This window comes from Eublepharis macularius, chromosome 12, assembly GCF_028583425.1.
Source record: "Eublepharis macularius isolate TG4126 chromosome 12, MPM_Emac_v1.0, whole genome shotgun sequence".
NCBI lineage: Eukaryota > Metazoa > Chordata > Lepidosauria > Squamata > Eublepharidae > Eublepharis > Eublepharis macularius.
Genome location: NC_072801.1, coordinates 46,922,039 through 46,949,666, shown reverse-complemented (window position 1 = coordinate 46,949,666; position 27,628 = coordinate 46,922,039). Strand labels below are relative to the sequence as shown.

The window sequence follows — 27,628 nt, the reverse complement described above, 5'->3', positions numbered from 1 at the left end:
TCTTCTGCCCACCCATACTGTGCTTTAGATATTCCCCCTCTTTATTCTAATTTAGCCACCCAACTCTTACAAACATCTGGCAACATAATGTCTAGTTTACTCACAAGTCTCAAATTATGTTGGAGGGTTTTATTATTATATTTGTGCCTAAACCCAAAAGCCACACATGCTAAAAATGTGGGATAGCTTCTACATCATTGGCATCATTCTAGAAACAGGTTTGTGTATAAAACCTTCTCACACTGTGTTTTGGTGAGTTATTCATGGGAGTGACTGACTTCAAAATATAACACGGGAAACAGCGGCACCATCTGAAGAATTTATAGATATAGATATAGATTCTTTTATATGGCTATTTTTATATAGTTCATATTTCTGTAGTTTCTACACACAATTAACTACTACTTTCCACAAAAGTCTTCTCTGCACCACATCTTCCTCTTAAATTACAACTGGTTTTTTCAATGTATAAATATATATAGTCATATAAATATATACAATTAAATATCAGTCTTTAAATAACAAGCTTCAGTAGCTGTAAAAATTGTTGCAACTATAATGCATTTGATCTTGCATACTAAAATATGAATTAATTTGGAATGCAGGTGAGGATATCAGCAGCCACATACGTGAAGGGAAATAATATTAATAGAAAAAAAATTGCTTGTTTTATTGCTCTTGGAGGGGTGTTCTTCAAAGTCTTGTGATCCAAAGAATTTTTATGTATTGTTACGCATGGTCAGGTAAAGGATTTCCTTGTGAAAGTTGGCTTGTGCATTCACCAGATGAAACAGGTTCAGGAAGCTGCTGTCTTCCTCATCGTGCTCCCCTAAGCAAAATAAATAAGAACGTTTGCTCTTTTTCAAGAAAAGGAAGAGCTGTTTGAAACCTGTTCACAGCTTGTGCTTAAAATGGTTGCGCAGGAGTGGCTGAGCACATACTTTGCATACAGAAGTCCTTGCCTGGGGTTGGGGGGCATATTAAAATGCACCTGAAGATGGAGCTTCATCTTTCCCCCTCCTAGCATTGCTTCTGCTCTTTTTGCAAACTTGAAATGGCCCTAGGAGCTACTAGTTGGCTCTTTTTGAAAACTTACATGTAGCCCATTTCTCAGCAGAGCAAATTGCATCTCCCAGGTGCCATTTTAGTTAGCAAAAATTGTGTATGTGTTGGGTGTGGGGTGGGGAAGAGCCGAAGACAGTCTTAGTCAATGGACCCTGAGCTGGGGGAGAGAGTGACCCAACCACCCACAGGTCTTCTCCCCAACAAAGGGAGGAAGGAATTGGGCTCTTACAGTTGCTTGTGCCCACCCAGTTTTGACCGTGAGCTGCCCCTTGCTTTGCTTCAATGGTGTGGAGGCAGTGATTCTGGGGCTCCATCCTGGACTCCAGAATTACTAAGACCATGCTGCATTCACCATCAAAAAATTTCTGTATGCCTGTTGTGGTATACACTTTTGTGCATGAGACCACTTTGTCAAAACACCACAGATCTCAGGGGCAAAAAAAAGATATTCTGATAGGTGCAAGAAACATAGTTTTATTGAAACATAACCTAGGTCTACAATGAAGCCAGTACAGGGATGCGGAAGGTGTTAGTTGCTCCTTTTGTAGCAAGCTAACCGAGGAATTCTAAAACAATGACCCTGAGGAATAGTCTGACACTCTGTCAAAACATGTTGGGACCAAAAGTAAACCTTTCTGCAACAACTAGAACTTCACTTTTCTTCAACACAAAAAAAGCCGTGCTGCTTTTAAAGTCCACTAGGCAGACAATGAAACAAGAGTTGTCACACACACCCTTTGCACTAGTTAATGTCTAAAAAGAGAGAGAGGCTTAAGGCCAAATGACATTTAAACATAGTTGGATGTTTCCCCCCCAGCAATTTTTTTTAGTGGAAAACAGTGTTGGGGAAACTGCAGAGACCAGAAGAGCAGCAAAAAACAGGGCATTTCGTCCATTTTCCCACTAAAAAAATTGCAATTCCCATACTATCTTTCCCTTATGGGGGAAAAAGGCAGGCTTGGATAAAAAAAAGTCCTATACCTTTAATTGATAGGGTGGCCATCTTCAAATTGGGGAATTTCTGGAGACTGGTGGGCAGTGCCTGGGGAGGGCAGAGTTTGGTGAGGAGTGGACAGGGAGCTCAGTAGGAAAGGGGTGCCATACAGTCCACCCTCCACAACTGCCATTTCCTCCAGAATGAGTGATCTCTGTAGTCCGGAGATCAGAGTAATTCTGGGAGAACTCCAAGCGTAGAGGTGCCATCAGTTGGCGGGGGAGGGGGAGGGGGGGAGGCACCTGGGAGGGAGCATGTATGCTCCCATTGTGCCAGAAAAAGATGCTATGGGCTGCACCAGGTGGCAATTCATTAAAAATCACCCACCCAAATTTAGTTTTGGGTAAGTGTTCAGAATACATAGAGTAAGTACCCCCCCTCCCCACTACCCCTGATTTGCCCCCTGAGGGACTTGGCAACCCTATCCAGGCCACACCTGGAGATTTGCAACCTTATAATAGATGCATGCGCAACTCATTCAAGCTTTATGCTCAACCTTAGATGCTTAGTGGAAATGGGCAGCTGAACCTTTTCATAGAATGGAGGTAAATAACATCCCATTCAAGGGACAGGACTTTTTTCTGCAGGCATCTGGCAACCCTAATGGCTTGGCAGTACTTGCCCCACCCAGGCCTCTTCTCAAGATTACAGCATCCTGTGGCAGTTAATTCACATTTTTTTAAAAAATGGGATCAATTGCAGTTCAGCCCTGCAGAATACAGCTGCCTGGAAGCTCCATCCTGCTTTATATTTCCAGGCGTGTGTTTATGTGGCTCTACAGAAAAAACTCTCTGTGCATTATCAGATGCATACTATTGTGCCTGAAGAGTGCCATTGAAAATAGATTCTCGAGCAGGGTTCCTACTCCTGTTAAGCCCCAGCTCTCTCTCTCTGTCTCTCTCTGCAGAATGATTGACTACAGACCTCTGGATAAGGAGATGCTTAAGGAGTACTGTCTGTAAACGGACTTACTGGCAGTGTGACTCTTAAGGTAGAGAGTAACCCCAGTTAAAATTTTGGCATCTTCAGACAATCAAGATCAAGACAACTGATGGGGCAAGTGCTTCAGCTACTGTATTTCTCACCAGATATCACTGACTGCAACGCATCCATGATAATGTGTGCAAAGGCATTCTCCACACTTTGTAGGAAGTTGTTCATTTCACCTGATGTGTTGAAAACCTTGCAGACTTTCTGCATCATTTTTACAGCCCAGTCCATGCAGTACAGGTCCTTCTCACACACCTGGTACAAAAGCAGGAAATGTCTGTAAAACAAAGTTTCCCTCAGGGTGGGGAAGAGCAGTTACAAATCTTTGCTTCCCTTCTGCCCGCCCTCCCCCCCCCCACTTTCACTCAGATCTATTAAATGTGAGTAGTTGGGTAAAAAATACAAAGTAGAGGATTGGATTCTTATCTGATTTGTAGCTATCCAAAAGAGTCCCTGACCCTCATGGCTTTTGTTCAAGAAGTTCTCATGATTACCAATGTTAGACTTTTGGGGTAATCAAAGGGTGTGCTTTAACTCTGTGCAACACACTCTGTCCAGTCCTAGGTATCTATTATATTTTTGTTCTACCCTTCCTCCAAGGTAGAGCATACATGAATTGACCTCATGAGGCTTAAAGAGAGTGACTGGTCCATGCCACACAGTGAGCTACATGGCAGGGTGAGGGATTCGAACCCAGGACTTCCAGACTCAGCATTCTAACCATTATACCGCACTTGGTGCTTCAGTTATCTGTCATCTCAGCCAAGAAGACTGTGTACGCTTCATTGGGTTTGGTGGTGAAAAGTTTGATCAGATGGTCATCAGGTTCCTATAAACTGCAATTCTATTTCAGATTATTGCATTCAATCCCTTGCCCTCTCCCAAGCAAATGTTATCGACATATTCTACTGCATCTGCCGCATGTAAGCAAACAAGGAGGGGGAGGGGGACACAGATAACACAGACAATAAAAGATCAAGGTGAGTTCCAGCAAGTGACATTTGTGGTGTTAATTTAATGGGGTTTTCATTCATGCACATTTTGTAGAAATCGCTTCTTTAAACAGTTTTATGTGCTGGAATACTATGCATATGTTAACTGCATAAAACTCTAACATACTTTGTAGGAAAACAGTATAAGGGGAAAGAGTTCAATAACTCCTTTCCTTCTCCTGCTGATGTGCCTGCATCTTTAACAGTACAATCCTAAGCAGAGAGACAATGGACTCTTTCCATTTGCAGGGGATCCATTCCCCAGAAGACAGAGTGCTGCTGCCTCTCTATTGCAAAACAATCATATTTCCCATAAAAATTAATGATGTAATAATTACAATGATGGCAGGGTGGAAGTAAATACAGGTTGGAGACCACATTGTATGACTGGAAAAGTAAAATCACAAATCCACAAACGCTGGGGGTCTACTATACATTGTTCTAAGTCTAGTAGCTTAAATGGACTTAGAAGTGTGTAACTTTCCTTCAAGATTTGCATCACAGCCTCAGAAGCTGCATTCTGTAACAGCAAATAATTATAGAATAACTTCTGTATTACTGGAAAGAAGATGCTACAAAACAGAAAGAGAAATTGATTGTTTATTTCTACTCACCAAAGCCAGGAAAACCACCAGCCTTGCCAATTCAATGGCTCTGCCATTCACAGCTTTACTGGCCATAAATGTGAAACAGATATTGTTTCCACACAGGATAAGGAGCCTGGCACTATTTTCCAAAAGCCACTCCTGAGGAACTACTATAACAACATATGGAAAGGGTTTTAGATAATGCAATATATGTTAATTATGAGTCTGAAACCGGTTTGTTGCCTTTGCAAATGCAACTCCAGTAAAACATCACTGAAACAATTAATAAAATATATAGACAATAAAATGTCAGCCAACCAACATATTGCCAGCAAAGCTATAAAATATCTCATAATTCAAATGCTAGCTTAATTTTTTTAAATCTGCTTAAAATTTACAGTGATAGCCATAAACCAAACAGGAATTTCAAAAATTAGCTGCCAGGCAGGTTAGCAGTACCACTGAAGAAGAAGACAAGAACACCTCCTTAAAAATGTTACTCTCTCTCTCTCTCTCTCTCTCTCTCTCATTGGACATAACTGTAACTTGCAATCGAATGTAAGACGGCCTCCTCTTTTTTTTTTTCTGATGACATATCTGTGGCGGAAAACTACTCTTGCGTTTGAGCAAATGCTGTACTTTCTCTGCCTGTTTAGTTGCAATTATTTAATAGATTCAGTTTTAGGCATTTTCTACAATTACAAATCTGTTGCCCTATTTTTCCCTTTATTAAATTGTAAAACATTAAAACTGGAAAAATTAGAAATTGTTCTTGAAGTTCTAACAACTTTTCCATTCTTAAACACTGCTAGTAAGAATACTTTCTGAAAATGGTGCACCTGTATTTGCCGAACTGTGGCCATTTCCACACACCCTTAAAAGGATGGCCAACTCACCGAATGCTGGCGGCTTTTCCTCATGAATCCAGATGTCTCCATTTGGCTTCTGGTTTTTTGGTGACTTTTTTGGGAATGCACTTTCTGCAGTCCCAGAAAAGATGCTGAAGAAACAGAAGCCAAACAGCCCCCATCTGTTTTGCAAACGGAGATGTTGCCAGCATTCCGTTTGTGTGCTATCTCTTTAAGGGCATGTGGAAACTGCCGAGGTCTTAGTAACCAAAAGGGCAGGCATTCCCAAATACCCCACTCATGCATTTCTCCGTCCCTGCTGGTTCTGGTTTGCCCTCACTGTTCTGTCCTCCTCCAATCCCCTCTATAAACACACTGACTGGTGTATAACTTGTTTCCACCATATATCTAATGGCCATGGGTTGCCCTATCATGAAGATCAAAATATCTGCAAGGGGAAGCCATACAGGGCTGAGATATATGTTTCTACAAACTAAAAGTACACAGCAAGTTTACAGAAAAGTACCAAAAAGGGGGGGGGGGTTAAATTGAGGAGGACAGAAATACCAAAAACAGTAAAAGCGATGACTGCATATGCATAGGCATCTGGGGAGGGGGGGATGTTCAGATGGCATTTTGATTTACTCTAGCAACTCAAAATGGTGCCAAATAATCAGTGCTTGTTTCTGGGAAAAGAGGTGGTGGAACTCAGGACCGCACAATGATGTCACTTTGGGTCAGCTGGAACAAGGGGGGAGTTTTTTAAAGTTTAAATCGCCCTTGGCAAAAATGGTCACATGGCTGGTGGCCCCACCCCCTGATCTCCAAACAGAGGGCAATCTAAACTCCCCTCTGTCTGGAGATCGGGGGTGGGGCCACCGGCCATGTGACCATTTTCAAGAGGTTCCGGAACTCTGTTCCACCGCGTTCCTGCTGAAAAAAAGCCCTGCTAATAATAAAAGGAGGTTAGTGAAGAGGAATGGGGAGAAGAGATGGAGGGAGAAGCTGCAGGAGCTGTGATGGGAGGGAAGGGCTGATGAAATGAGGAAAGAACAAGTGGAGTGAGAGGCCACGGAAAGAAGACCTGAGCAGGTGGCTTCAAAAAGGGACCAAGGCCAGAAACCCAGAAATATTTGAAAGTTGAAAAAAAAAATCAGGTTATAATTATTTATTTATTAAAAATATGTATTCTTCTTCTCTTGGGTTGGGGTAGTTTGCAATGCAAACATTCAAATGCTACAATAAGAATAAAACTAACAATGTAATATAACTAACAGCTCAACAGCAATAAAAGTTAAACTCAGCTGCCCCATATGGGAAAGGTGACAGGGTTGGATCCTACCAACTTTTCTGCTCAATCTTGTCCAGTGCCCCTCCTTGCTACAGCCATAGGGTTTTTGTCCACACAGATCCCACAAAGTGTTGTCCATGATCAAAATGAGCCCATCTTCTTCCCTCCCTTAGCCAACAGAAAAGATAATCCAACCCACAGATTTTAGAGTCAGAAATGCCATTGAAAGAGAGCAGCTTTGTACAGCTTGCAGAAAGCTGATGGGTGGGTGGAGATTCTATGGAGTTCTTGTGCGGTTGTGTTCCACAATGTGGGGGGCAAACTAAGGTTGTCAACATCCAGGTGGGACTGGGGGGATCTCCTGGATTTACAACGGCTCTCCAGAGTACAGAGATTAGTTCCTCTGATGATGATGACATTATACCCCACTGAGGCCCCTTTCCAAATCCTGCTGTTCCCAGGCTACATTTCCAAACCTCCAGGAATTTCCCAGTCTGAAATTGGCAACCACAGGCCCCACTGAGAAAAAGCAATGTCCTCCCATGAAGGACAGAAGTTGCTGGACTGTCAGCACCACAAAAATCTATTTAATGTTGTCAAAGGACAAAATATTTAAAAACACTTGCAGTGCAGTATGGAGTAATGGAGCTTGAATGCTACTGGTAAGAATTATTTGCATTAATACCAATATAAACTAATGGTCTGTGAACTGGTGACAGCTAGCAGACTGCTGCTTCCTTTTCCATTACTTTCCAGAATGTCTCACTTGTATACAAAAGTGTAGGCCTGACTTTCCTGCAATATGTAATAAAGATTTGAAATAAATGACCTTTGGAGGCATGTCACTAACATACAAATATCACAAGGATTTTACATGTTTGTTTGTAGAGTGCGTCTGGCCAGCCCACATAGCATGGGCTCATTTTGAATTGTGGCTTGTATCCCCACAAAGATCATGTAACTAGTTTCTCAGTTTTGATAATATCCTGTTTCATTAAAAAAATCTTTTTAAAAATGTTTTATTTTGTAAGCTGCATTGAGCAGGTTCCCTGGAGAAGCGGCATAATAAATAAATAAATAAACAAACAAATAAATAAATAAATAATCCCTCCATTCTGGGGAAAATGAACATTTAAAAATATCATTTATTTAAAAATTACATATCTCAAGCATTTCCATAAATTCAGAATGGCTTAATGAGTTCATTAAAATATACATCAAACAACAACAATATGAACCAACAACATTCCAGGCCTTTGAGGCATCCAGAAATACAAGCATTGTCTTTTGGTTTCTCCTTTTACATTAATATATTACATTCAAAACTCTCCTTATACCTTCATGGCATAAAGACCATTTGATCTATTTTATGCAATTAGTTATCATGTCGTTCAACTTTTTAGTCATTAAAGCTGTTAATATCTGAGTGATAGCTGTGATGCATCTATACCTGACTTGGATTTTGTCATTACATGGCTTGGATAATACAAGAATTCTTGACAATTTCAGACAGTGATATTTTACTTTTGTTTTATCTGTGACTGAATAATATTAGGGATGAAGAATTATTTATATTGCTTATAGAACATACTTGTCCAGGAGTTATGCTATTTTTCAGTTTCTCAACGATTAACTTGATTTCTTCTTGGTTTTTAAAGAGGGTTAGACATACTTATGAAGGAGAGGTCTATCAATGGATACTAGCCATGGTGAGTAAAGGGAACTTCCCAGTTTAAACCTCTGGAACCCAGTGCTAGGAGGCAACATCAGGGAAAAGCCCTGGTCTCTGAATGCCCCGTTTGTTGGCTCTCCAAGGGAACTGGTTGGCTGCTGTGTGAAGCAGGATAATGATCTAGATGGACCACTGGTCTGATCCAGGAGGGCTCTTATGTTCTTAGAGGCTGGTTTAGCTGAGATCAGTATAGAGTTGTCATCAGCTTCAGCTTCTCCCTCTGGGTGTTCAGAGGTGCACACATTTTTGTAGAATTCTGCACACTGATTATTGATTTCTTGAACCTGTTTTGCTTACGACCTGTTAGTCTGTGAGCATGAAATAAAGAATCTATATCTTATTTCATGGGGAAGAGTATGTAAAACGACTAAATGGATTTTTACGCTGAAACATTTAACTAGTTGTGATCCTCTCCATTAATTTTCAGGCTACCAATTTATAATTTTTGTTGCCGCTGGTGAGAAAGGGAGCAAGGGACCCCAAAATGCTGTGTGGGCGCCGGGCTCTACCCCAAACCTGGAGATTTGGGGTAGAGCTTGGGGGGGGGGGTGGAGTCTGGGGAGGAGAGTACCTCAGTGGGGTATAATGCCATAGAGGCCACCCTCCAAAGCAGTCATCTCCAGGGGAATTGATCTCTGTAGTCTGGAGACCAGTTGTAATTCTGGGACATCCCACTTGGAGCATGGCAACCCTAGCTGGAGATCATGGAACCTGCATATACAAAAGCCATGTTGGAGAGTGGTTGCAGTCAGGAGGAGAACTGAATGAGATTGAGTTGGAAAAGCTGGCTGGATCCAGATATAAGATTTTAGAGAAGGGTTGCCCACTCTGAGTTGGGAAATCCCTGGAGATTTGGGGACGGGTCCTGGAGAGGGCAGAGGTTGATGAGGGGAGGGATCTAAGCTGAGAATAATGCCATAGAGTCCCCCTCCAAAGCTGCCATTTTCTGCAAGAGAACTGATCTCTGTGGTGTGGAGATTAGTCATAATTCCCTGAGAACTCTAGGGCCCACCTAGAGGGTGACGACCCTATTTTAGAGAATCCTGTCCTAGCTCCCTGCTCCCCTGAAAACCATGCATGGTCTGAGACAGTAATTGAGTTTATGTCACATTCTGTTTCTAGATTTTTACAGTCCATAGAGAGTAGCAAGAAAGCTAGGCAAGGGTGAGTTTTATGTGTTCTGCAGCAAAATATGAAATTTTGCTGGGTAGGACTGTTATACTGGAGAAGAGGTAGCTGCATTAGTATGTTATAGAAAAATAAAACAATGGCACCTTAAAGACTAACAACATTTATTTCAATATGAGCTTTTGTGAACCATGCTCACTTCAGTTATCTGAAGTGGACATCATACTAGGAATTCTTCTTAAGGCAGAGAAGTTTGGTGTGAATTCCATCATGACCCTTAAAAGTATAAATTCTCTGTGTATGGGCAAAAGGGAGGAGCTGAGACAGAAAGGTTACACGTGAGTCCCATCATAAGCAAACAGAATTCGTAGTTTATACATACTTGATGGTGATAGAGGTCAGTGGTTCTAACAGATAAACAAGTTGTTAAAATGAAAGTTAACTGATACATGGTTATAGTCTGTGTAAAAATGATAAAAAATAAGTGTTATTAATTTACGAGAGAGAGGCAGTATTGTACCTGCAAGTTCATCCACTAGACTGATAACATCATCAGCTGTCCACTCTTTTGCTTCTGGATCGTAAAGTAGTTTAATAGCACCTGCTAGCCCCTTTAAACTGGTCTCATCGGTTGGATCTTCAATCATTTTCTGCCAAACCACATGCCCTGAATAACATTAAACACAAGAATTACTGACGAGAAGAGACAAAAGTTAGCATTACCTCCTGCCCACTCTTTGAAACAAAAGAGAGACAATTGTGTCACCAGCTTTCCACAAGTTCAAGGAACAGGACCTTCCTGCTAGGCAGAGGTAGTTTCGTTGGCCTCAATATAAAACTAACAGGAGGAAGTCCATTTGTGGACCCAAGTCCTTTGTTCCTTATGCTGAAATAAAATTCTGATAGTATCACAAGACTCCTCAGTATAATTGTGAGGAGAAGCACTGCTGTAAACTACCCAGAGTTACTGCAAAATGAAGTAAAGGTGTAAGAAGTCATGAAATTATGAGAGGGAGGGGTGAAATTACAGGGGGGGGAAACAAACTTTCCTCACTCTGAGCTGTTGGAGACCTGTCAAGCAACTTCTCCATTGCCTGAGGAAGGAAAAGTCTGTGTAATTTCATTCCGCCCTTGGATATCAGGGGTCATTAATCACATTGTGTGTGTTATGTCCTAAGGGTGGGAACATAAACCAATTCTAGCTTTGCTTACTGCAGCATAGAAAGAAAAAATGGGACTGGACGCCTCTATGTATTGTTCCACTTTACAGTGTAGGTTTGCCAACTATGACTTAGAAAATTCCTGGAGATTTGGAAGCAGTACCTGGGGCATATGGCATTTGGAAGGGGAGGGAGGTCAGCAGAGACATGAAGTCACTCTAACAGTGCAAACCTTGGTTTCAATGGGCTTAGACTGGAGTAACTTTTCTTAGGATTGCACTGTCAGTCTTCCATTTCTCCTAGTCTCTATGGTATGCCATAGAATCCAATCTCAAAAGAGCTGGTCTCTGTGGTCTGAAGATCACTTGTAATTCTGAGAGAATTCCTAGAACCCTATTCTTCAACAAGAATGGAATTTTCTTGGAACTTTTGATTGCAAGATTTCTTGTAACATTTGGAATATAGTTCAGTCTTACCATCCAGTTTAGAGGCAGGCCCAAAAATTATATATAGTAGCCGGGCTTGATTGACCATAGGCCATGGTTTTAAAATACGTGTCAGCCAAAATGCTGAATCACTCCGATGGACCCAGTGGTTTAACAGGACACTGCGGCAAAATATCCTTATTCTTAGCTCCAGTTTTTGCGCACTTCCTAGGACAAATTGTAACAACATATGGAAAATGGAAAGGAGAATATCAGGACCTTTGCATAAAAGGAAATAACATAAAATTAGCACCCAGTTATATCTCTGAGGGGGGATCATGATAGAGGTTTATAAAATTATGCAGTGGGTGGAGATGGTGGACAGATAAAACTTTTTCTCCCTCCCCTATAAGATTAGAACTTAGGAGGCACCTGCTGAAGTTGCTTGGCAATAGATTCAGGATGGGAAAAAGGAAGTCCTTCTTTACTAAATAAGTGATTAAATTGTGGGATTCCCTGCCAGTGGATGAGATGAAGACCATAAGCATAAATGGCTTTAAAAGGGGATTAGACAGCTTCATGGAGGAGAGGTCCATCAATGGCCAAGGCAGTTAAAGGGAGCCTTCATATTCAGAGAGACTAAATCGCTGAATGCCAGTGCTGGTGGGAAGTAACATCAAGGGAAAGCCTTAATCTCTAGGCCCTATTTTTTGGCCCTTGACGGCAACTGGTTAACCACTAAATGAAACAGAATGCTGGTCTAGGTGGTTTACTGGTCTGATCCAGCAGGGCTCTTCTTATATTCTTATCTCCTTACAGAATCAGTGCAGGTAGTCAGGTGTTACAATGCTTCCAACTGGGAGGCAGGAAGTTGCTAGGCACCCTTATATTGTGCTTAGACCCAGCTCTATCTAAAGAGTCCTCCCCAAGGAATAACTATTATAATTGTTTGGATGGTCAATTCGTCACATTCCGTTTCAAGACTCTCACCTTTGTCTCCACATCTCCATAGTTCAGAAGAAGAGGTTTGCAGGACATAAAAGTCCAAACTTACATCATGCTCCTTATCAGTGAATATGGGAGTATTTACCGGGTTTGCTGCTGACAACTGTCTGCACTTTCCGGGGTAAGCTGCTCAGCTCACAGAGGAAGTTGTAAACCCGATGACATTCTATTTCATCCCAACCTGCAGTTAACGTCTGAAAATCACACAGAAAAAGCAAGCCAATGTAGATGCAGAAATCACCATCAGCACAATCTTAAAAAGAGTTACTCCAGTCTAAGCCCATTGATTTCAATTGCTAGACCGGCTTAGACTGAAGTAACTCTTCTTAGCATTGCACTGCATATTACTTTATGTTATTTATAGTCCGCCTTTCTCACTGAGACTCAAGGTGGATTACACAGGATGTGAAATATAATCAACAGAATATAATTAACAATGTGATAGGGCTTGGATTGCAGAAATCTGAAAACAAGTGGAAGTCTGAAACATAGATGAAACAAAGATGAAACAAAGCATAAGGATTTTGGTATGACACATTCATTGCTGCAGCAGAAACTACACAGTAGGAGCAAACCTTTAGCAACAAACAGTACACAGTACTTTAGTCCACAGCCCCTATTCCTTTACCAAAGGATCTTTCTGAACCATTACATTACAGAACAGCCCTATTACCTGTATAAAAAGCTATTCTGAATAATTCAGTTTTGCACAGTTTGCAGAAAACCAGGAGATAGGGAGCCTTCATAACCTCATCAAGCAGGCCATTCCATAAAGGTGTTAGTCACAACAGGAAATGCGCATGTACGGGCAGCTGTTGAATTTGACTTTTTATGAGGTGGCACCTGCAGAAGACCCTGCTAAGATTAGTGAATCTGCTGTGGCAGGGCACAGAGAGAGAGAGGTGGACCTGCCAGATATGATGGACCAAGGCCATGAAGGGCTTTGTATGTGACAGCCAAAACCTTGAATTGAGTCTAGTAACTAATGGACAGCCAACAGAGTGACTTTCCTGCTTGTTTCCCAAAGACCTGAGAGGCAGAAAAAAATGACCCAGAAAGATAGCAAAGGCTTCATCAGCACAGGAAAGGGATAGGGTGGAAACAGTGTACAGCCACAATGGAAACTCTTTAATGTAATTCTCTATTACAGGGAACAGTTTGAAGGGATGATTCACACCATACGAAGTCCCTGGTGGCTGTGGTAGGGACTTTGTATCACACACTTGCCAGGAGTTCTGTGCCTCCTAGCTATGCAGGGGCTGTATTCTGATCATGACCACCGTACACATGGAGAAGGAGCTTCTGCCTTTCTACTGCAACTTTTTCTCAAATTGAAACGGGCCAGGGGAGCTGCTATTTGCTCAATTCGGAATATTATATGTAGCTGTCATTACTCATACATTCCCCTGCCATGCAAATAGTAGCTCCCTGGGTCCATTTCAGTTCATGAAAATGGTGCAAGGCGGAGTGAAGGCTGAAGCCCCTTCTCCACTGGAATTATGGTTGCAATTGGAATATGGCTCCCACTTTCCTGGGAAGCGTGGAATGCACAGTACACGTATGATAGAACATCCTCATGGTTACCATGAGAACATTTGTATCAGACTTGCAACAGTGAGAAGGGGATTTGTACATACGGTTCTCTTTTAAATAATTTGGGAATTTTCTGTTGGAGGAATCCTCCTCCCAAAGGATTCCTTCCTCCAAAGAAAACAGTCTTTGTCCATTCCAAACAGTGGTGGAAAAAAGCACTCCTCCCGCCCCACAGTATGGAAGCAGGAGTAAGTGGTATGGAAGTGGGTAGGAAAAGCACCTGCACGCCCCACCCCCGTGCCAGTTTCTGTGGACACTGCCTCTCACCTGTCCCTCCCCCTTTTGCTCTATTGTGTTTGTGCAGAAATGCCAATATGACAGCAATCATGATGGACCTCTTTGGGTCCAGCATGTGCACAAACCAACGCTTTCCTGTTTTCTAAACTGCACTGTGGCTCAGCTGTGAACAGGAAAAAAATCTTGTTACAGGGCTAAGGAGCGGGGGACATGGAGCTTATTTTCACCCCATCCCTGGACTGGCTGTGGATGAAGTATTACTTGTTTAGAAAATTTGATGCCACCTCTCCAGATCTGCTCGAGGTAGCTTATAACAGCAAGCATCAACATGAACATTGCACCTGCAGCCACATGACATTTCCTTCTTTGAGCTGGATCAAAGGAAATTTTCCTCTGATTTGATTCAAAGGAGAAGGCCCAGAGAGGCCCATGAGACGCGTGGGATGCTCCCCCAAACACCTTCACATGCTGAATTCTATATGGGGGGAAATCCCTGTGTGAAAAACAACCTTCCTTCAATAGAACTTGCCTCACTTAAAGGAAGGGAACAATTGCATCCAATCCATTATACCAGCAAATGTATGTACACCTGCAAGACGGGGGCATTTGCAGAGGAGATTTAACAATCATGGCAGTGGTTACTGATTCTCTCTGCAAATGCCCCCTTGTTTTCCATTGCACCTTGGGGGTTTCTGATCTTGGAGCCTGATTTGAAAGAGGAAAATAATACGGGGCTGGGTAGGGTTTAGCTGAGTCATTCCAACAATTCAGGTTCTGCATATGATCTGCTCACCTATTTTCCTGTAGTTGTCAGATCCCTTCTTGTCTTCCAGATGTGCTCAAAGAAACTGTGTTTTATGTGGGGGAGGGCACTTTCATCACCGGTGGTGATGCAAAGTGCTGGCCCTTTTAATTTATTTTTCGCGTGCAGTATAGCACTATATTGATAAACTGTGAGTGTCTAGTCCCCACACAGTATAGGTTCTCCTCTTGCAATGTAAGGATTGGTCAGTCACCTTGCTGCCATATCAACTTTGATTTCATTGGCTGACCCACTGTGAAATTCATTTTGAATTCTTTTAAGCTATTTCCACCTTTTAGTTATTTTAAACTCTGGTTTGATTCTTGAATCTCTTTTGCATCATCACTGACACTGGTGCACCATGGTCCCACTGAGTACATTATTGCTCATGTTGGTTCCACCGTGAACTGAGCTGACAGTTTGATGAAATTCACCAGGAAGGCAACAAAAATAAAAGGGCGATTCTCGGCACCATGCTCAATGTGATGCTTGTACAAGCAAAACTGCTGCCCCTTCATTTTGGTAATTTGATTGGTGGGTGCAATGATTCGTCACTTGGACTTTTCTGCAGCTGATTGTCTGGTGGGAGGGTGGAGACAAATGTGCATGTGCTTTTGCTGATGTGCTACCCCCATGCCTTCCTCCCCCATGTAAATTATTAAAATCAATTCGTAAGAGTTTTCTGCCAATCTTGTTATGGAAGCAAATGAGAGAACTGTAGTAATATAGTACTGTAAGATGATTTTTTTTAAAAAAAAAGGAAAAGGAGCTATCAGAGAATGCAGCAACAAATGGATATACACTCTGCAGTGAATAATCCCACCCACATTTGTAATGTTCTAAACTGGATAAAAATAATCTTATTATTCTTAGAGCAATATATCACAATAAGGGAGGAGATTTTTTTAAAAAGATACTTCTGAGGCAATAGCTACCCCCCCCCCCAGTCCCAAGCGATGTCTTACATAGTGGCCAATTCCTCCCCCAAAGACAATGCTGCCCACAGATATTGCTTATATGATTATATCAGTATGTCGTTATCAGGTGCAAACGTTAAAAAATAAATCAGTGGCACAGTTCACAGTACTGGGAAGGCAAAACATGTGTGATCATATGGGCAAACTCAACTACTGAGTCACCTGACCTACTACAGAGGGTAGGAGGACAGGGTGGAGAAGCTGGGAGAAAAGTGAGTGGAAACCTCACAATCACATTAAATATTCTACATGTCAACCAATGTGCCCCACAGCTGCAACCCCCCCATTAAAAAAAACCCATTGCAGCAACAGTGGTCCTGGAAAATCCACAAAGAGGTGGAGAAAAAGTGAAATACAAACAACTTGTTTGTATACAATAAAGTGCGTAAGCCTGAGGAAAAACCAATACGGTTCAGAAGGTGAACCACAGCAATAATGCTGTGTGGAAATGTTATAGGTCTAATAAGCTAAGAACCCTAGGAGCTACCCTGAGCTCAAATAACCATCTCAGCTGATCTGTGATTACAAAGAAAAAGTCACCACAAATAGAAAGCAAGTCCTAAAAGTGTTATATAGTCTGGCCCTGCTTCAGAAGTGCCAGATTTATTATAAAAGAAACTTCACTTTTGTATATGACAATGTGTAAGCAGTCGGCCCAGCCTCTGCTATCTTTAATAGCCATTTTAACATGGCTACGTGTGATATTAAATATCATCAGGCCTCTGGATTTAAAACTGCAGCTTGTATTGCAGCCAGAGGACTTCCAGCTAACAGTTGCTGAGTCCCGCCCAGGAGACTCAGGCATGAATGGAATGCCACATAGGAATGCAGGGTGATCAGTGGTGATTGGATTTATAGGCTCCCCAGCCCCTAAGGAATCCAGCGCAACAAAGGTTTTGCAGAGTCATCCCCACTTAACACATTCCTTTCCCTCCTATGATGAGATCTCCTGTCCTTGATTGAGGAGCTAATCAAATGACATTCATAAGTATTTATAACTCATTCCTGGGAAGGTACATTCCCCAACTAAAGTCATCAACTTAGTTCCGGTGGACTTCATTAGCAAACTGCCTCTTTGTGCAGCGCTAGAACAAATTTTGCATTCTCTTTCACACGTCCCAGCAGCTACCAATCAAGGTAATCAAACTTTTTGTTAATCCCAGGAACTGACTGCTGGAATCTTTGTTCTAGCAGCTAAGTGGGCTACCCCACCTCAGGGCATGTTTTACCCTATAAAGGTAAAACATTTACCTTTACCTGGCCTCATTCAAATTGTACACGCTTACCGGATCCAAAGCACTGTTCCCTTGAGGTTTGCCCTAAGCCTCTTGCTTTCCTGGCTGAGAATGCTGGCGTTTGAAGCTACTCTCTTCTCCCACGGACTGGACTACTCTTCAGAATAGGTAGATATACTTATTCTCCTCTCTCTATCCCAGCTTCTGGCTAGCTTCCTAGGACTCTGTGTGTGTAACCATTTCTCCCCACATTTCTGTGTGTATGTGCATGCATTTTTTTAATAAAAGATTATTTGAACTTAAGCATCAGCCTCATTTGCTATTTTGGAAGGAACCCTGTAAACATTGGTGAACAAGATCCCATAGTTGCCAGCCTTTCACATAACTGTCTTCCTTGCTGGCTATTCCCCCTCCCCAAATTCTCTTACTCACAAGGAGACCAATTCCAGTAACAAATGATGCATTATTCATGTCTTCCTGAGAAGCATGCTTTACCTGTAAAAATACTCCATAACATTGTAGCCCTGAACAGTGCAAAGGATCGGAGCAGCCGCTGAGTTTAAAGCAGGAAATCTATAAAGATAAAAAGCTTACTTTACAAATACACTTTAGGCTGCACAATGCAATTAGCATGCTCATATATTCTATAGTTATTAATTTCTTTGCTTCTTTGTTTTTATATAGTTATTAATATAGTTTAATATAGTTTCTTTGCTTCTTTGTTTAATATAGTTATACTCTGTACTCTTAATTTTAAAATGTTATGAGCCCATTCTAATGCTAAAATATAAACGTTGCTATAAAAACAAATTCCGTATCATAACAATTAAGTAACCTTAAAACTCAGCAACAGATAAAGGTTTGCATCCAGTGAAATTCACAAACAGAGCTTAGCTCTCGGAGAGGCATTTTCCCACCTCCGCCTCCCACTGTAGCCAGCCACCCATATGACCCTGGAATACTAGGGTTGCCAATTCAAGGTTGTGGAATTCTTGGAAATTTGGGGTGGAGCCTGGGGAGGGGAGGGAACTCAAGTAAGGTATAATGCTATTGAGTTCACCCTCCAAAGTGGCCATTTCCTACAGAGGAACTGATCTCTGTGGCTTGGGGACTGTAATTATGGAAGATCTCCAGGTCCCACCATAGGTTGGCAACCATATCTGGATTTCAAGGGATTCCCCCCACCCCACCCCCGATGGTGGAATGGTCCTTCTGATGGCAGAAAACAGCTATTAGATATAAGGCAATATTGTTAAGCCCTCTTTAAAAAAATATGTTATTATTATTATGCTTACTTCCAAAAGTATCTTGTGTACGTACTTCAGCCTCTCCTTTGTGGGCAATAGTAAGGTACACCTTTTTAGTAATAGGCCTGCAAAAAAGGAGGGCAAATAGAGATGTTTGAAATATAATATTCTGAATATGAATACCTAAGGCTACAATCTTGAGCAGATTTAGAAGCAAGAAGCCAATTAATTTTAATGGGCTGGGGCTGGACTGCATATTGCTTATAAGCAGCAAATTAAAAGAACTGCCAAATAGTATGTGACGGGGGTGAGACGGCTTAGAAAGATCTACTTCTTTTTGCTTGCCAGAGCTCTGCAGTTCATCAATTGGAGCCAGATGTAAAACGGCTTCCCCAGAGGGCACAATTACCTGGAGTACAAATTAGCTACACATTGGAAGACTAGGCTTGTCCTAGATTTAAGACCAGGAGCATTAGGCCGTGAGGATCCGCACTTCACAGGGTCCTTAGTACCCTGTGTACTAATAGGCATAAGTGACTTGCAGGTTCTGCTAGATTCCCTTGCACAGAGTGTCTGATTTGGATCTCAGCTGCAGGCCAAACTAGATGTAACTATGTCCTCATGGCAACCATAAGGATACCACCACCATTTTAAAGTAATTTAAAAACATCATGAGACTCTGCAGCTCAGTGGCCTGAGGCACTCTCTCCCCCTCCCCAGTGCCTTACTGAAACAGCCCCCCCCCCACCATGCAGTTGTTTTGGCATATGAAAAGGAATAGAATGAGGTGCCACACTGCTCACCACATTTTAAAATGACTTTTAAATGGCAGTGGTACCCTTGTGGCAGCCTGTGGTTCAGATGGAACAGGGCTTCACCCTTCTACCTGGTACTATTTTTCCAAACAACCATAGTCCTGGGTGTGCCATTCTGCCTGTCGGGAAAACCCATATGTATACTAATTTCTAGTCAGGATAATGGTGTGTGGTGAAAGGGCATCACAACCATGGGAACTGAGAGGAGCCTTCAAGTCACGTGTGACCGTTACACTGTGTGGAAACAGGGTAGAGTCCATAGACCCAACTTCTGTACTCTGTAATGTGAAGCTGATCTATCATAACCCAACCCAACCCAGGATCTCATGGTAGATTATAATCTATTTGTCCCACCCCTAATATGAATTATACCATTTCCACAATACCTCTGCAAAGCTGACTTTGTCAAATATCTTCTTGATCCCAAACTTGTTTCTTCACTACCACCTGACCCTCTTAGCCCAATGTCACTGAAAATCTGTGCCCTACCTTCCCTGCTTCTCACCATGTTAAAAACCTTCTCAGCAAAGACAATGCCATTTCTACATCCTATGCAGCACCTAGCACAATACAAGTACTAAATACATTTTCATTGATTGTATCCGTTAAGTCCTAAACTGATTTGTCCCAGTTTACTTCAAATGAAAGTTTGGATTTAAGCCAAGTTGAACAAAATCAGCTTAAATCTCTCCAGATTAATTGGTTTATGGATCAGTCTATAAAGCTGAAATCCTTTGACACTTCTGCCAACACTGGCTCTCTGAGCTGAGACTTGAACATCAAAGCATATTAGAAACGGTTGTTGTGTTTAAAAGGTCAAGTAAATAACATCTGGAGCCTTGGAAGAAAGATTATGTCAATCTTTGAATGACAGTCACTAAAAATACCCACATTAAAAAGGAGCTCAATAGATTTTGAATATACACTGGGGGAAACCCAGTTACCCTTGTCCACCATGGAAAAAAGAGCTTCTGACATTTTTCCAAGCCATGTCAGAAGAAATATTGTTCCAAACTCTTGTAAAATGGCACATAGGGAGGGAGAAACAGAATTGGTTTCTGGTGTTGTAGAATTTGGAACAGCTTGTTTGTGTTAGGAAACAAGTATTTCTTAGCCAGTGGAAATTTAACAGACTAAAGGCTTCTTCCTCCCAAAGATCTGGGTCACCAATGGAGAATGGGAGTGAATTGTCACTAGGGATACAAAAGATATGTGGAGCAGGGGCAAAAAATGTAAAAAATGCAGAAGATTGCTCAGCCACTGAGTATTGGCTAGAGTGCTGGACTCTAACAAGGCAGATTTAAGTTTACAGCTTAGTTATAAAACTCAGGTGACCTTGGACTGGGGCTCAGTGATAGAACATCTGCTTTGTGTACAGATGATCTCATGTTCGGTTCCTGGCATTTCCAGTTAAAAGATTCAGGTGCTGAGACTTTGGAGAGCTGTTTCTAGTTACAGTAGACAGCATTGACATGGATGGACCAATGATCTGATTCAGTTTAAGGCAGCTTCATGTGTGTTCACTCTTTATCCAAGTAGCCTATCTCACAAGACTGTTATGAGAATAAACTTGGAAGGGTTCCTTGAAGGAAATGCAGCATACCAATGTGATCAGTAGATAAATAAATTTCATCTGAGGTCTGAAAGTACAGAACGATAACAACACATGGACCAGCAATGTAATAAATAATATTGTAATTGTTACAATAAAAAAGGAGCATAGAGTTGTATCTGGAGTCTCTAAAGACACAGAATTCCTTTCAATCACGTTTTGAAACTGCCCTTCATAAAAAAGAGAGTCAACAGAATGCAAGTCTAAAGATGGAAGTAATGCCATGCCCTGGCTAGAAGTAATGTAATGGGTAAGTGATGCGAAGGACAAATGGTTTGACAATAGTAAATGGAGGACATAGCATAAGAAAGATGTAGCTATGGTAGCCCAGAAAAGGTGTTTTGGATTTACATTTGGAAGGCATTAAAATGAGTAGGAGACTTGTGGTGCAGAGTGGTAAGCTGCAGTACTGCAGCCCAAGCTCTGCTCATAACCTGAGTTTGATCCTGGCAGAAGCCGGGTTGACTCAGCCTTCCATCCTTCCGAGGTCGGTAAAATAAGTACCCAGTTTCCTGGGGGTAAGGTGTAGCTGACTGGGGAAGGCAATGGCAAACCACCCCATAACAAAAAAGTCTGCCAAGAAAACGTTGTGATGTGACGTCCCCTCATGGGTCAGTAATGACTCGGTGCTTGCACAGAGGACTACCTTTACCTAAAATGAATAGCTGGAACAGGATTGTTGAGCAGCCTGTCTGCAAAATATGTATTTATTTAAACACATATCCTGCCCTATTCAGAGGAGAAAACAGGTTGCACAGTTTATGATAGCTAAAAAGAAACCAATTTGTCCCAAAGAGTTTCAACATCATTGGTCAACTCAACTGTATGAGAGAAAGGAGAGTTTAGAAGGTAAAACTTAAAAACCAAAAGCGTGGGCCCTTTTCACCCGTTTCCAGAATCATCTCTCCCATCCTAAGTCAGAAACATCTCTCCTTCCATTCTGTTGATCACTATTTTTCAATTGCTTTTCTATTTTTCTGCAAAATTATTACTCATTCTTAAAAAAAAAGCATTATTGCAATTTTCCAATCAGACATCAATGATCTTTAAAAAATTAGTGATCAATTGCCTTTTCTGCAAAGAGATAAGCAGTAATTTCAGGTCACTCAGTCATGGGGGGAAAAGCCAACTACCAGTGCCATCCTAAGCAGAGTTAAACCTGTCTAAACCCATTGACTTCAATGAACTTAGAAGAGTGCAATTCTGTTTAGAAGTGCACTTTCAGGATCTTTTCATTAATGCACAGGCATTAATAAGAACATAAGAAAAACCTTCCTGGATCAGACCACTGGTCCAACTAGCTCAGCACTTCTATCTGTAGCCAACTGGTTACTCAGAAAAGGGTACAGAGGCCAAAGACTTCCCCTGAAGTTGCCTCCTAGCAGCGTTTCAGAGGTTTACTGCCTCTGAATGTGGAGGTTCCCTTTAGTTGCCATAGCTCAAGGGTCCCCAACTTTTCTGAGCCTGTGGGCACATCTGGAATTCTGACACAGTGCGGTGGGTACAAGAGATGAAGCCTGCCGCAGAATGGCTGCTACAGTCACACAGTGAAGATCCTTGTGCTGTGGAAGCAGTTTCTGCCAAAGCAATGTTTTTTCTAAAATCTGCACAGCCAATCAATAGTCCAATGGCCCACTAGGAGTCATGCCTTGCAAAAGGCCCACCTGGCCACACCTACTTTCTAAAAACACTTGGCAGACACCAGGACAGGTGTTGGCAGGCACAATTGCACCCATAGGCACCACGTTGGGGACCTCTGTCATAGCTAGTAGTCACTGTTAGACCTATTACCCATTAAAGCCATCTATGCCTGTGTATCCTCTGGCTGCGAATTCCACCTTTAACTCACTCAGTAAGTAAAGAAGTATTTCCTTTTGTCTATCCTAAATCTACTGCCCATCAACTCCATTAGATGCCCTGTGTTTTAATATTTGGGGGAAGGGGGAGAAAGTTCACTTTTCTACCCAGTCCATAGTGAGTAAAGAGGAAGCACGAAGACCCTAATTAGCATAAACACTACAGAAGAAGAGGGAGTAAAATATAAAAGAGAAATAGCTGTAAAAAGTCCTAATGGTGCGTTGACAGTTCAGATATGGATGACTGGCAGTGCAAATGTGTTTTAAGATATTTTTTTTCTTCTGCACAAACCAGGCCCCAAATGACAGACCTTTGTTCAAACACAGGTTTTGTTAACAGGTCCAAAAACATAGAAAAACACAAGAATACAATAGACTGACTACTACATCATCTGGATTTTTTTGTAAAACCTGATTGAATAAATTAAGACTGTTCCAGACTAAACAGATAGTGTAGAAGCAAAGCGAATTACCATAAGGAAGCACTCTGCCCATCCTCTGTTATTAACTTTTCCTGTTTATCTGAACAGGATGCAGTTTGTACCTGCATTCTTCCTCTGTCTCTACTTAATTGAAATTGACTTCTTTTTACTTGGTTGAGGTCTTTTGGTGGGTTTTGGACCTCAAAATGGAAGAAAAATTTGACAAACAGTTACCTAATGACCTGTAGTGTTCTAGTATAGAAGTTCCTTTCCTACTGCTAGATAGCTCAGGATTATGAAAGTCTTGCAGCAGCAGCCTTTTGTTTCCTCTTGAAGTTGAGATGTAGTTAATAAGCCGACTGCTGATAGCCTTTGAGACCATGCTTAGCATGCTGATATCCTTCACTGAATAAAAGGAGAGAAAACATACTCATGTTAGTCTTTATTCTCTTCCAAAATACAGGAGATTGTTTGCTCAGAGTTTACTATAAGGATAGACAATTGGTGGCCTAGGGGCCCAATCCAGTCTTCAAGGGTTTCTTATCTGATCCTCTCAACCCCCCCCCCCCCGACCCACATCTCCTCAACTTCTTTCTACCACACTGGTTGTGCTGCTGCTCTATAGTATGAATTGCAACAGAAGCTTTGGCTGCATTCTCTCCTTACCGTGCACTTCAGCGAACTATGTCAATGTTTTAGCAACAGTTACACTCTAACCCTAATCAGAGGTACGTACTTCTAAGCCCATTTACATCAGAATGGTATAACTTTTCTTAGGATTGTATTGTTAGTCATGCTGTGATTACATCAGGATTGGATTACTGTGGAGTGTTCTACATGGGGCTGCCCTTGAAGACAGTTTCAAAGCTTCCACATGTGCAGAATTCTGTAGGAAGGCTGATTGCACAGGTAGATTTTAATGAACATATATCACCAGTTTTTAAAGAGCTACACTGGCTAGTCATATGCTTCTAAGCATGATTCAATATGCTGGTTATTACCAGGTTAATTACCCTAACCTAGATAGCCCAGGTGAGCCTGATCTCGCCAGATCTCAGAAGCTAAGCAGGATTGAACTTGGTTAGTAATTGGATGGGAGACCTCCAACGAAGACCAAGATTGCAGAGTCAGGCAATGGCAAACCACCTCTGTTAATCTCTTGCCATGAAAACCCTGCCAGGGGTTGCCCTGAGTCAGCTATGACTTGACAGCACTCTCTAGAGTCTCTACCACCACACCAGATTAATTAAAGGACTGTGTTGCCTTGCCTAGCTTTGTGCTTGTGACACCTGGCTTTGTGGTTGTGATGTATGGGCACTAGCCAATCAATGCAGTTTAGTACTAGCTTCTGTTGCAAACCAAATGACCCATTTCCCCTAGAAGATTAGACATCTGACCAAAACATTCTGCAGCATTTTTATTCTTTTTAGATACATCTGTAAACATCCCAAATTGGCATAATTTTTGGCAGGTGTAGGAGAACTATCTTAGCAGACATGCCACATATTCTCAGCTTCTTACCTGGAAGATATTCCAAAACCATCTGAAAGATCTCTAAGGGAAGTGCTTTGAAATTCCCAAGAGTTGACAAAGATGGAGAATCTGTTTCCAGAATGTTACTAAATTTGTTGTAATGGCGGCAGCTACGCCGATATTTCTGGTTGGGAATCAAGGTGTAGCTGGTTCTTTTAGGAGATGTCATTTTTCTCTTGCAACCCATAAATCTAGACTGAAAGAAGAAAAGTACAAAAACAAAAATCAAATCCAGCCTCAGTGAAAACACACAGAAGGCATAAAGATTAGAAAATTAAACCCACAGGAAAATGAAAATAAACCACATAAATGGAATATATGCATTTTATTAGTACAATACACAACATATCAAATACTCATCCAAACCTGTACCTTTAATTTCCTGAATCATACTGCAATACATAATCAAGACCCCTTTGAATTTCTCAGGAGAAGGGTGGGATAAAAAGGCAGTAGATGTGAAAAATAGTTCCAGTTCAGGATTGACTGTGAAATCCTAAGCAGAGTTACTCCAGTCTAAGACACTTACTTTCTGATTCTGCACTTCTCAGTCTAGAACTCGAAGTGCTACAAACTGATAACATGTGCAATGAAGGTGTCTGCAGTGCAGACCAAAAATAGTTCCAGATTATTGAAATAAGCAAGACATGTCACATACTAAATGGGAAAGCCAAAAACAAGTAATTCTATGATGGTTAAGCAATCTGAAATGGAAGAAATTTCTTTCTAAATCTTGAACATCAGCAAGGTCTATCTACCAAGTCTTTCCAAGGGAAATTTACTGGGGTTCAACTCCATGGCACTCAGCATTCTATCTCCAATTGTGCCATTCACCTGTGCTTTACTTCATTCAAATGTATACAGATTTAATGTAGGGCACCATCTGCCTTATATAGATAAACCACATAAAAATGAAAATAATTTTAGGTGGATAGTTGTGTTGGTCTGCAGTAGAACAGTGGGATTTGAGTGCAGTAGTACCTTAAAAATGAAAAGAATGGCTTTAATATAATGATTATCAAGGCCCCTAACAACTTTTGTCATTTTGTATGTATCTTTCTAGCATGAAAACCTGCCTAGTCAAGATGGGAAGAGACTAATTTAATTTAATTTATTGTATTTATATTCCGCCCTCCCCGCTTTCGCAGGCTCAGGGCGGATAACAGAATACAAATATACACCATTAAAAACACCTTAAAAAACTCAATCATCTCATCTACATCTATTACATATAAATAATTTTTTAAAAATTTTAAAAGCTAGACAAACATTTCATCTATACAAAAAAACCCCACAACAAACCAATCACACACATACACACATATTGATTTATTCATAGAAAAGGAACCAATAAAATGCAAGACTTCTTTCCTGTCTCTAAACTCATACAGCCTGTGAATGCACATTTGTTCCACTAATACAGCTAATGTCTGGACTTTGCATTTATCATTTTGCAAACTATGCTTCATTTTTGACAGTCACTTCAAGATTTTGGCAGGTCTTTATTTTCCTTATGCATTATATAATTTTTTTCAAAAATATTGAAAGTACCTTATGATTGAAATGATCTAGCTACATCTTACTTCTATTCCTATATAGTTCTGGAAGTGTGGGGGGGGGCATAGTGGAAATTCAGGAAGTATGACAAAATAAACTAGGGCGAGAACAACCTTTAAAATTTGTATTTTAAAGCTCTACTATTTGGTTGAAATTAAAAGGCGCCACTTTCAACCCTTGCTCTAGTTCTGGTCTGTGTTTAATGCTATAACACTTGGTCTTTATTAAATACTACCAGAGTTTATGCTCAGTTCTCAGTTCATCACAATGCCAAAATAATATTTACCATTTTAGAAATGAGGCATATGAACCTCAGCCTTGCATAACATAACCAAGAGGCGATTTAGGCTCGCTTCAGAGGCTGTTAGATAGCAAAGACTAATGGCAATGTCTAAAAATAAATTTATACCTCATTTTTAGCACAGACCATAGTAGTGGATTTGAATATGGGAGATGCCATAATACCTGGTCAGTCAGAAAAATCACAGGTGTCCATAGGCAAGTCTTTTTTTCCTTTCAGCCCTCAAAGATTTGTTTGGTAGATAAAACTAGATTAGGAAGTACCAAAATGAGATTTACAGGTTACAGTAAAATGTAAATATATTTTAATTTCCACTTGAACCCAATTTAATTGTCCCTCACCAGTGGCTAAAGATTAAACCTTTAGTTTAATTTAGTTTAGTAGATTTATATGATGCCTCTCCAAGAACCTACTCAAGGCAGTTTACAAAATCAAACATAGGGAAGAAAAAAATCACAGAACAGCATACAATCATTTAAAAAAAACCCCTCTATTGAACCCAGCCACTAAAAACCTCGTCAGAGCATAAGAACAACAGAAAAGATTTGTCATCCTTAAATTATTCTCATAAGACTGCTCTCAGATTAGAAAGCAGACTGTAATAACAATTTTAAAAGAACAATCCCTTAACTAAAATCACGTTTTGTGTGAGGGAACACCATGGTAGTGGGTTACTGGAGTGGGGGAGGGGAAGTCCAAGCTCATTGTCTCCATTTGAAATTGTGGCAATATGTATTGGCTTAAAGTAATGCAAATGGATTAATGAGAATTTTTTTAAAATAAATATTTCAGTTCAGAATATTAATGTATGAGTCTTTAGTGCTATCTTAGGTTTTCCCACTTACAATCTTCATGTGAGGAAAATTAAGAAATGTGTTGTCTGCCTATCTAGTTGTGTCAAAGTTACAAATCTGTATAACAAATCTGTACAAAATTGTCAGCTTTACATTCAGAATTAATGGAATATTAGTAATAATAAAGCAGCATCTCAGTAGCTACGTTGGTCCCAGAGCATGAAACAGAACAAGCTGAGATAACATTTTTGTAATTTGTATAATGAGTTATGTTTTGATTTTTTTAAAAAAGTTCTCAGGGAAGTGAAAGGAAATCGTCAAAACAGAGCACATATGTGTGTGTATGTATACACATGTATAGTTCATATGGATAGACGGATATTTTCCTGCTGAATGTATTGTGCTATTAAAGACTCTTCATACAAACACC

At 40.9% G+C, this 27,628-nt stretch overlaps 1 protein-coding gene across 1 annotated transcript; it reads right to left on the bottom strand.

Annotated features, from left to right (window-relative positions):
* Positions 1–719: 719 nt before the first annotated feature.
* FBXO47 (F-box protein 47) lies at positions 720–24,715 on the bottom strand. Its single transcript, XM_054993709.1, has 10 exons — positions 24,535–24,715; positions 23,248–23,418; positions 18,357–18,433; positions 17,557–17,634; positions 12,303–12,411; positions 11,264–11,440; positions 10,148–10,294; positions 4,656–4,798; positions 3,145–3,304; positions 720–829 (listed from the first exon to the last, which is right to left on the bottom strand). Exons 1-10 carry the CDS (start codon positions 24,713–24,715, stop codon positions 720–722), a joined length of 1,353 nt encoding a protein of 450 aa, XP_054849684.1.
* Between the last annotated feature and the right edge of the window lie 2,913 nt (positions 24,716–27,628).